General features: G+C 36.7%; 1 protein-coding gene and 1 non-coding gene across 2 annotated transcripts; one reads left to right on the top strand and one right to left on the bottom strand.

Annotated features, from left to right (window-relative positions):
- Positions 1–314: 314 nt before the first annotated feature.
- TRNAP-CGG (transfer RNA proline (anticodon CGG)) lies at positions 315–386 on the bottom strand. The gene has a single exon. It is a non-coding gene; the product is annotated as a tRNA-Pro (tRNA).
- A 52-nt stretch (positions 387–438) lies between these two features.
- Positions 439–3,750, top strand: LOC127132452 (uncharacterized). Its single transcript, XM_051061404.1, has 9 exons — positions 439–632; positions 743–851; positions 1,037–1,119; positions 1,299–1,331; positions 1,817–1,895; positions 1,994–2,046; positions 2,623–2,683; positions 3,025–3,104; positions 3,355–3,750. Exons 1-9 carry the CDS (start codon positions 612–614, stop codon positions 3,442–3,444), a joined length of 609 nt encoding a protein of 202 aa, XP_050917361.1. The 5' UTR covers positions 439–611; the 3' UTR covers positions 3,445–3,750.
- Positions 3,751–11,326: the final 7,576 nt, after the last annotated feature.

The following is an 11,326-nucleotide window of genomic DNA, read 5'->3' as shown; positions in this document are numbered from 1 at the left end:
TTTATTATGTGTTTATGCTAATACTTCTTAGAAATTCATACAAGGTTCAATTATAAGACAAATCTTAAAAAAAAACACAAAAAAAATATAAAACAAATATTTTTCATTGATAGCATAACAAGTAAGATATAATTCTAGAAATATTTTTTTTTGTATCAAACACACAATTTGTGCCATTTATAATTAATAATTATTTCAAACAAATAGTTACAATTACAATAATCACCTAATTAATTTGATTTTGAAAAATTCTTTAACCTCCTCAAAAAGAAAGAATTCGGGATAAGGCAAAATTCAAAAATAATCAAGTGATAGGGGTGTTGCGAGAATCGAACTCGCGACCTCTCGCACCCGAAGCGAGAATCATACCACTAGACCAAACACCCGATTTGTTAATTAGTTCTATGATTTTATATAAACCAATCATTCAGTGGCCCTTGCTTCCTTCTATCTCACGAAAAAAAAAACTTAACTAGGGTTTCACTCACAAATTCTTGATTCAGATTTTTTTCCCCTTTGTTTAAAATCAATCATCAAGAAACACATTCACCCTTTCTTCAATTCAAACTTTCTCTCTATAATCTTAATTCTTATTCAATTTTCGAACAAAAATGTCTAACACCAGCAACAATGTAAGTGCAGAATTCAAATCAACAATCATTCCATGGTTTAAAGTTCAATTTTTTTTTTCAATTACAAATATTTTTTCATCCAAATTCTTAATCTGATTTACTTGAATTAGGTCGCTGGGGTTGACAACACATTCAGAAGAAAATTTGATCGTGAAGAGTATCTGGAACGAGCTCGGGAGCGTGAGAGACAGGAGGAAGAGGGTCGAGCAAAACCTAAAGGTAAATTTTTTTTACATTACTTTATATGATTTTATATGTTTCTGTTTGCATTATCTTTCTGCTGTTAGTTTTGTGTTTGAAATTGAATAGAGTTGAATGATTTTGTTAGGGTTAGAGTTGTTTTTGAACTTGAAGTATCATCGCTGATGTATTGAGTATCGGCTTTCATAATTTTGTTGGAACAGGTAAAGGTCCTCCGGTGCAGAGGAAGCCCTTGAAACATAGGGATTTTGAAGTAAACCTTGAATCTCGCTTGGGAAAGACTCAGGTATACTTCTGCGGACACTAAGTTAGACGCCTGTATTTGAAAACATTTTTTCTTTTGATTCTGTCGAAAAAATGTGTAAGCATTTTGTGTTGTGGACTTTTAGATTATGGGGAGGCATCCGTTGGTTTGGGATTTTTTCGTGCCATTTTGTTGTACTTATAAGTATACTTGTTTTGCAGGTTGTAACGCCGGTTGCACCACTAAGTCAACAGGTACCTGCTATTTTACTTGTATTTATGTAGTTTGAAATTGGAAAACATTATTCGTTTCTCATGTTGATGCCCTGTTGAATTATAACCACTTACTATAAATTTGGTCCCTATATTTAACCACATACCATCAATGTAGTTCCAAACATTAGTATCAAATGATTAACATGAGTAAAATTTTACAGGGTTAAAGACTTTTTTGAAATATTCATACTCAGGAACCTATTTGAGAGCGTCCTACAGAGACATAGACTGATTTGTCAGTTTACTACTCTTGTTAACCTTTGTTTCTTTTGTTGGGGAGGTATTAGGACTTATCGTTAATTAAGTGTCATGAGTTTTTCAACTGACTTTTAAACTTTGCTGGTTAAATATATTGGCACAACTGCCATTGAGTGCAATGTTTTCCAAATTCCAATGGACTTGTCGGTGTGTGTTTCATCATGTGTCTTGTATAGTACCTTTGGGTTTAATAATCAACATTGCAGGCTGGATATTTCTGCTCAGTTTGTGAGTGTGTGGTGAAGGACTCTGCAAACTACTTGGATCATATAAATGGAAAGAAACGTATGTAGTTTTTTTGGCATGTTTCCTTTATTTTCCGGTGTATATGTTGCTTTATTTTCCTTCACTTTGCTCATGGTTATTCTTGCATTGTCCGACAGATCAAAGAGCATTGGGCATGTCAATGCGAGCTGAACGTTCTTCTCTCAAACAGGTACAGTGATAGATACCAGAAAATGAAACAAAAAAAAAAGTACTGCATTGATATCGACAGATTCTGACCTCTATATTAAAGTGATATCAGGTCCTAGGTTTTTAAAATAGAAAAAAGGAATTGCATTAACACATGTAAAGCCATGCCTAAACAATTGGACAGTGCCCAGTCTCTCCCTAAAGTCCTAACTGGTTCCGGCACACCCCTCATCTCTTCTCATCCCATCCATCCACATACTCTCTTTCCTGCAATTCATCTCCTGCACCCACCCCCTCTACTATAGCCTCTAGGAAGTGAGTCGTATTTTTGTCTCCTATTTATGATTAGGTAAGTTGCATCTCATAATCATATTCGGCCTTCATCTCGTAGGCTTTTTCTTTAGTTTAGGCCTTGAGCCCGCATCATTCAGTTTAAGTTAGCCTTCTAGTCTACGAATTCTAACGACCCTGCCCCTTTGACATTGCATGAAATATATATTCTTCACATGCATGTATGTTTACCATTGCGTTTCATTTGGTTTCTGTAGTTTAATACGTGCCTTTGCATGACAGTTGTAAATCTTAATGATGAACACAGGTTCAGGAACGATTTGAATCTCTTAAGAAACGTAAAGACATTGGAAGCTTTACAGAGCAAGGTAAAATCTATGATCATAAGGGAGTTGGCTATTTGTTAAATCAAATGTTGTAATTGTAAAATCTATAGGTGTATTGTTTTGTTTCCTTCTTAGCCTGAAATTGTAGAAATTCAACCGACCTTTCAATTAAGGTCGATTTTGGATCCTTAACTAAAATTTTGGGAGTCATATAACAATTTGGTAACATCTTAATTAGTATATAATATTTTGACTACTTCTAGAGAGTAGTATGTAAATTTTCAAAGTATTCGTGCTAATTTTCAAGTATTTTTATAGCACCCTGTCTATACTTAAATGTCCCGTCACCTTAATGTGGAAATTGAACTTTACTCTTTTTGCAGATTTTGATGAAAGGATTTTAAAACAGCAACAAGAAGAGGAAGAAAGAAAACGACTGCGTCGGGAAAAGAAAAAAGAAAAGGTCTGAACTGTGCAGATTAAACTTTCGTATTTTCAATTATTACAGATGCAAAATCTTGGAAAAATCCTTTTTCTCTCCCCCCATTTCTGTCTAACTTTATACTCTCTGTTTTTCTTTGATTAAAATGTCGATACTTAACTGTTAATGAATTCATCTATCTTTCTAATAACTATTTCTAATGACATTTTAACAAGTCAAGATTCCTTTTTTCACAAAGCAGAAACTAACAAATGTTCAATTTATGATTCAGAAGATGGAGGCAGTAGAAGAACCAGAAATCGATCCTGATGTTGCTGCTTTGATGGGTTTTGGAGGTTTTCGGTCATCCAACAAAAAATGACATTCTTCTACATGAAGGATGAGCTGTTGTGTATGCGATTTTGAGCAATTTTGCGCAGCTGAATCTGGCAGCTAATTGCTTAGTTCTGGGTTGCTTAAGAATGAATCTATGGTCAAAAGAAAAATAGTGGGATCAAACAGTATGAAAGCTGGTCCATAGTGTTATATTCATTCACAAGATTCCTTTGTTTATTGCACATTTCTTCTGATGGTTAACATGATGTATCATATAAGTTTAAAACATGTATTCTCTGCTATTAGACAACATGCCATGGCTATATAAATCCATTATGAACATTTGATGCAATTCTATAGTGGGCTTTGTGAGGGTGAGTCTATTTTGATCGACGAAGATCACTACAACAGGCTTTGCAGATGATCTTTCATCTATGCATGCTTTTCTTGGCCAATAATTATAGGGAGTTTCATGTTTAAATCTGTCAAAATATACACTACTGATAAGGGGATCTTTCTGGTAAACCCCTCAAGTTTTAGGGGATGAATTGAGAGACTCCTATAATTATACTTGTTAAATTAATAATTTTCTAGCTAGAATAATAGAGCTGGTATTTGCAATGATTAAGCGCGATTAAGCGCAACATGCATTAAACTACACAGGAAATTTCATTATAACTAATCGAGGGAGGAAATTTCATTATAACTAATTGAGGGAGAGTGATAGGACCCGGCCAGTTGTAAGAATGCCACATGAGCAGCTGATTCATCATAAGTCAAATGGGCCCAAGATTTGGAAGGTGTATTCTAGAAGGGGCAAGAAAGGAAATAGTGGCTAGTTAGTTACTAGTGGATGACGTGTTCTGGAATGAGAGAGCAACGGATCTTCCACGATTTTAATGAGTCATGAGGGAGGGTGAAAGGGACACCTTGGATTATAGTAGAATTCTAAGAATGTATAGGGAGCGAACACCTTGGATTTTAGTAGAATCATAAGAATGTACAGGGAGCTCTAGCTTCCTATTAGAGCCCAACTTTGTGTTAGATCTAGGAGTCGTTATTCCTTTTTCTTAATTTGCCTTTATTGATTAGTATTAATAAAACTCTCATTACTCATTACTATTCTGTTTTTCTTGTGTTACCTGCATTTGTATTTATTGGTTTGCATCAAGTGGTCTGATCTGTCGGATTTCGACGACGGAGCCAGTGAATGACGACGACGGAGACAGTGAATGACACCTAAGAAGGTGACGTTGTCAGCATTCACGAAGATGGAGGCTAGGGTCGAAGCTTTAGAGAGTGAGATCTCGGAGGTACGATCAACTCTCATCGAGGTGCATAATTCGTTGATGACGAACCACACTCATTTGATAACAATGCTGGAAAAATGTCTGGGTAAGCCGTAGACGGATGTTGAAGGAAGCGCAAGCGTCTTTGGTAAAGGCTCGTCGGTGGTGACGGAGAAGGGTGTTCCACAGAGTACCATTGGCAACAACCTTCATGGAGATGCTTTAATGGAGTTTTGCTAGCCCGTTAAGAAGGTTGAACTTCCGGCGTTTGACGATGAGGATCTGGCGGGGTGGATCTCACGAGCAAAAGTCTACTTTTGCATTCAGGACACGACACTGGAGGTGAAGGTGAGTTTGGCACAATTGTGTATGGAAAGACTGACGATTCACTTCTTTAACTCCCTCATCGGAGAGGAAGAGAATTTGACATGGGATCAATTGAATGAGGCGTTGTTAGGAAGGCACGATTGTCACGGGCAAGGTGACGTTTACGAACAGCTAACGATGTTGAAACAAGAAGGGATGGTGGAGGAGTATATCACTGAGTTTGATAATTTAACTGCTCAAATACCCAAACTCCCAGACAAACAGTTTATGGGATACTTTTTACATGGGTTGAAGGAGGAGATACGTGGAAAGGTTCGCAATTTAGCTGCCATGGGTGAGATAAATCGCACAAAAATTCTGCAAGTAACGAGAGCGGTGGAGGAGACAAAAGGAGGGAGTGGATTGGGCTACAATCGTGGGCCTAGATCGGGTAATGGATCTTTCCGAACCGGATCAAGTAGAAACATGTCTGATTGGTTATGGTAAAAGGGAAAGAAATTGAAAGTAGGGGTACGAAAAGTGGAACGAATGGGCCGACAAGCCTAAGGTGATAGAAGAAGGAGTGGGCCTCGTCAAAGAAGGTTTACTCACTTGTCCTACAATGAACTGATGGAGAGAAAACAAAAGGGTTTGTGTTTCAAATGTGGGGGTCCTTTCCACCCTATGCATTAATGCCCCGAAAAACAATTGAGAGTCTTGGTAGTAGGTGACGAGGAGGATGGGGAGGAAGAGGCCAAAATATTGGCGGTGGAGGTAGAAGATACCGATGATGAAGGGAGGGGAGAGTTCAGTGTGCTTAACTTGCACCACATAACACATGAGACTCAACACACAGTCAAATTCCAAGGTTACATTAGGGGAGTAGATGTGTTAATTTTGGTGGATAGTGGAGCTACACACAACTTCATCTCTAAAAAATTGGTGCATAAAATGGAGTGGCTAGTGGAAGCTACACCCCAAATGAAGGTTAAGTTGAGAGATGGGTTCTAAACCGCAACACAAGGTGTGTGTAGAGGGTTGGACATGCACATTGGGAATTTCAAGTTGAGCCCAGATATGCATTTGTTTGAGCTAGGGGAATTGATGTTGTATTAGGAATTTAATGGCTTCAAACTGTGGGATATATGATCATTAACTGGAAGCAACAAACAATGAGTTTTTAGAACGAAAAAAAGTGGGTGACATTAAGAGGCAACGAGGGGTGTAAAGGGTCAATAATAGCATTGCAGAGCATTTTGAATAGGCCCAAGTCCAATATGTTGAGAGATTTGTGGGAAGCAGAGAAGGTAGAGTCCATGGAAGCCCAAAACCCAGATTTAACTAAGGAGGAAAAAGCATAGTTGGACGAAATGTTGAGTAAGTACGGACAAGTCTTTCGAGAACCATCGGGGTTACCACCAAGAAGAGAAATGGAGCACGCGATCAATCTTGTGGAAGGCCATGGAGTTGTGAACGTGAGTCTTTACCATTACCCCCATCACCATAAGAATGAAATCGAGAAACAAGTCAAAAAGATGCTTTCTATAGGGATTATACGCCATATCACCAACTCATTTTCAAGCCCCGTCATACTAGTAAAAAAGAAGGACAACACATGAAGGATGTGTATTGATTATCATGCCCTTAACAAGGTCACAACCCCTGAAAAATTCCCCATACCGGTTATCGAGGAGCTACTAGATGAGTTGAATGGAGCTAAGTTTTATTCCAAACTGGATTTAAAATCCGGTTACCACCAAGTCAGAGTAAAGGAATCTGATGTCTACAAGACATCATTTAGGACACATGATGGACATTATGAGTTCCTTATAATGCCTTTTGGACTCATGAACTCCCCCTCAACTTTTCAAAGTCTGATGAACAATGTGTTTCGGCCCTGTAAGACCCCAATTTTGACCCTAAGATCCCTCATGCCATCTCATCATTTGCATTGGCTTTGGGATCACACCTTGGTATCCTCCTCACCCTCATTCATTGGGTTTGCATTGGGAGAGATCACCGACCATTTTTGATTGTATGATACTTTATTCTTCTTTGTTTACTAACTAAAATACCAAAAATATGTCTAGTGTAGTTTTATTTCCTTTGTAGGTAGTGTGTGCATCCACCTATGCCTCATCAAGCTCATATCTAGGGTCTGAGACCCTCAATGCAAGGGATCAAGTTAGCCAAGGTCTACATTGGTTTAAAGCATCATATATGGATCCCCCATGTTCTTTATTTGTCATTTTGATCAAGAGTTTGAAGCTTGTTTGTCATGGAAGCCCTAATTCATTTGGGTATCTTGTGTGCCTTCCTCAACAAGTTTCTTCAACATTTGGTCAAAATCATCAAGGGATACTCAATTGTACATCATCATAATTATATATGGTTCTCCATGAGCCCCAAAGATCAAAATAATTGCAAATTTGCAAGTTGGTTCAATGAGGTTGAGCAGAAAAGTCAACTAGTCAAATATAGGGTTCCCTAGACCCTATATCCTACAATTTTTGTCATATGAAAATGATTCAAAGAGAAAAGTTAATCTTTATAACATTACAAAAAACTCTCATGTTGGAATCAAGAGTTAATTTTTCTTGGAAAGTCATTTTTTATGGTGAAAGATTATATGTCATTTTGTATGTGCCCTAGATAGAAGGTCAACTTCCAAGAACCATAACTTGCACAATTTTTGTGATATGAAGATCATACAAGTTTCATGATCAATTTCAATATGTCTTCTCCAACTTTGATTATTTTATAAATGTAAAATTCTACTTGCAAGGGCATGTTCCATGAGAAAACATTATAAGACATTTTGGGCCATCATCATTGAACAAGCAATTTTCATCAACTTCTAAAATCCATAACTCCATCATGATATCTCCAAATGGTGTCAAATTTATGACCAAATTAAATATTATTGAAATATCTACAAATTTTAAGAAGGAACCAAAGTCATTTGAAGCTCATAGCAAAAGTTATTCAAGGTGGAAAAGGGGGTCATTTGACTTTTAACTTAGAAAATTTTCAAGTATGTTTGATTCCTCCAACTTCCACACAAAAATCCATCATGATCCAAGCTTCAAATGGAAAACGTTCCAACATCAAAGTTGTTCCCATTCATGCTAGATTTCCAAAGAGTCCAAGATTATTGCATTTAAATCAAAATTGTCTAAGGTCCTTTTACCTTGTTTGACCTAGGATAAATCCCTTGGCCATTTATTTGGTGATTTGAAGGGATTTGACGTTTTTCCTCTTTAAAAATGCATTTTTATTCATTTAAAAATTGAAATTTATTTGTTTAATTGCATAATATTATGTTGATCTATTGGTTTGATCTTGTGATTTCTCATCTTCTGTCTGGCCTTGATCTTAGTTGATTTGAACTTCAATTGGATCAATACTATTGAATTTAGGGGGTTGATGAAGTGTAAACTTCATCCCTCAAGATGAATGGATAGTATTGATCAGATGAAGTTCCTCCCTTGATCGTTTTGGGATTCTGTTTCACTTCATTTTTTCATCTTTGTCTCTTTTTTTCCCCTTTCCCTCATTGACCAATGAATTCTCAAATATTCAATGCTAGTTGATTCATCAATGACCTTGTGTCAGATGCATCAACATGAGCTTGACTGAGATAGGTCCATTCCATTTTATTTTTGTGTGTGGTATGATTTAGGAGCTTGGTCATATTACCATGTCTCTAGCATGCATTAACACCAATACTTTCATTGCCCGACCTCAAATAGTTGTGACTTCTACATAAGTCCAATTACAATTGCTTAACATAGAGCTAAATTTGTCCCAAAGGCATAACATTTTTGCAAGTGAGACTGTAAGTCTCCCATTCCTCATGGTATTGTGTGAAGACTTAACCTTTTTCCCTTTGTGAGAGCTAGTGGCATACTTGTTGATTTATCCAAGTTGGAGACCTTCTCATGGATGATGTCTTGGTCCATGTCTTCATGCTTGTGAGTGGATGGTTGAGTGTTCTCCAAATAATGACTTAAACAATTGTAGTCTCCCACTAACATTTCACTATCTCTTTATTATTGATTTACGTCCAATGTCATTTACTTAATGCAATTTAAATTCTAGTACCTTATCATTCATTGTCATTTACATTTCATGCAAGATGTTTATGTTTCAGCCATCTTCACTTTGCTCACTTAAGTCATATCTTGTGCTTGCATATATTGTGTGCTTGTGACTTTATTGTGTTTGTGGTCTTACGACCTTAAAATACCTAATAACAACAAAAACCCTAAAAAATATGTTGATGGACTGTTGGATCTCTACCCTTGACTTGATCTGAACTCCTTGGACTTAGAGTAGGCAACATCCATATGCTTTGAAGGACTTGGATAATGCCATTATATGAGTTATCTTGGCCAATTCCATTCATCTGATACAAGCCTTGAGAGCTCCCTTTATTTATCTGTTATTTTGCCTATGTGCTTAAGTTGTTATCTTGATCTTATTATTTATATCTGATGATTGTTTCTATGAGTTTGCCACAAGGAATATTTCATCTGATACATTTGAAGACATTGAAGATTGCTTGCTTTTGGAATGCTTGCATGTATGTTTTGGCTATCTTTATTTGATGCCTTTGGTCTTCATATTAATTGCTTGGATTGTTATACTTATTGCTTGCTCAATAGTCCAAAGGAAATGAGTTTCTATCTAAAATTCTTGTCTTGGGGATTGCATCCCATTGGTCATACCTTTTCAACTCTAAACTTTTAAATTTTGTCTAGGACAATACCTTCATCTCCCACTTTCCTTCTTAAATTTCAAAATCTCTCCCTCATTTTAAAACCTTCTTTGTTTATGTTTTCAACTTAGACTTGTTTTAATGAGTAGAAACTTTGGCCTTATGCCATTGATTTTAAAAATATTTTCTTAATCAAACTTGTAAATAAACTTAATCATATTGACTTTAAATTTCGAAAGGACAAAAATAACTAACAACCTCATCTAATCCCTTTGGCCATTTTGTGTCTTTTTCTCTTAAACTTTTGCAAAAGAAAGTGTTTAGGTTTGAATTATCTTTGGTTGAGATATAATTCTCTCATTCCATGATATATTGATTGTAAGTCTTTCCATTTACTAGGGGTTAGTGGCATACTTGTTGATTGTATCTAAGTTGGAGCCCTCCCTCGTAAATGTTGTAAAGCACTCATTACCGGTGGATGTTTGGTTGAGTATTCCCATTGATAACAAAAGATATTTAAGCTTCTATTAAAATTAATCCACCAATCTTTGAAATTTTTACCACGAACTACAAGGTTTTGATCCTTTATTTTTATGTTAGTATGTATGCATAAGACCGAAGGTTTTGTCAGACACAAAAATATAATAAATGAATTCTTTTCTCATCCCCCAATTCTATTCTTCTTTTAGCAAACATATTTTCAACTAAAACACATGCACACAAAAAAGGCTCTCTAGGAGTACCTAGGACACTTTGGGTGCTAATACCTTTCCTTTGTGTAACCAACCCCCTTACCTGTAATCTCTGACATTTTATTAGTTTTGATTTGAAAACTTCTTATCTTTGGGTTTTGTTCGTACTTTTTCCCTTTTCCTTTAGAAACAATAAAAGCACGATGGCGACTCTGTTTTTATTGACGTTGAGTTAATCAATAGCTTAATGGTGATGAATTTACCGCTACAGAAAGAAAGTGGAGACTCTACCGGGGAATTCCTCCTCAGTGGGTTTAGCCCACTTTTTGTGTGTATTAGATTTTTTGATATTTGATGTTTATTTGTATATATGTGTGATACTCTCTGTCTATTGTGCTTGGTGATCTCTGAGTGATGAGGTAAGTTCTAACCCGAACTTGAGTGCACTTAAGATAGGAGGATGGTATAGTCATGTTCGACTCGTATGGAGTAGTCCTTAACGAGTTGACTTGAGATCCATCTACTCAGTGGAGACCCCTTTGGAATTACTGATGTCACACTAGTAAGTCGTGGATAGACATTACTTTTTCCGACCCGGGAGTCCGAGAAGCTGAGGACCGTAGAACATTTAACCCAACTTGTCCTATTTAGGACGTAGTGCGGAGACTGTTCAAGTGTAGACTTGATAACAGCTGTTACGCGATACTACACTCAAATGAGTTTCTCTTGAGAATACTATAGGTCGATGAGTCAATCATCCTAACCTATAGTATCCGATAGATGGGATGACGACTCTGGGGACTTTTTAGAACATGATCTACAAGTTTTTATCTGTAGTACACTCCTTTGGGATGGTTCTTAACCTGACTCTATGCTCGTGACTCACAACAAACCCGTTGATTTTCGGTTGATCTGATTGGT

Source organism: Lathyrus oleraceus, chromosome 3, assembly GCF_024323335.1.
Source record: "Lathyrus oleraceus cultivar Zhongwan6 chromosome 3, CAAS_Psat_ZW6_1.0, whole genome shotgun sequence".
In the NCBI taxonomy this organism is placed as follows: Eukaryota; Viridiplantae; Streptophyta; class Magnoliopsida; order Fabales; family Fabaceae; genus Lathyrus; species Lathyrus oleraceus.
This window is presented reverse-complemented; position numbering and strand designations above follow the sequence as displayed.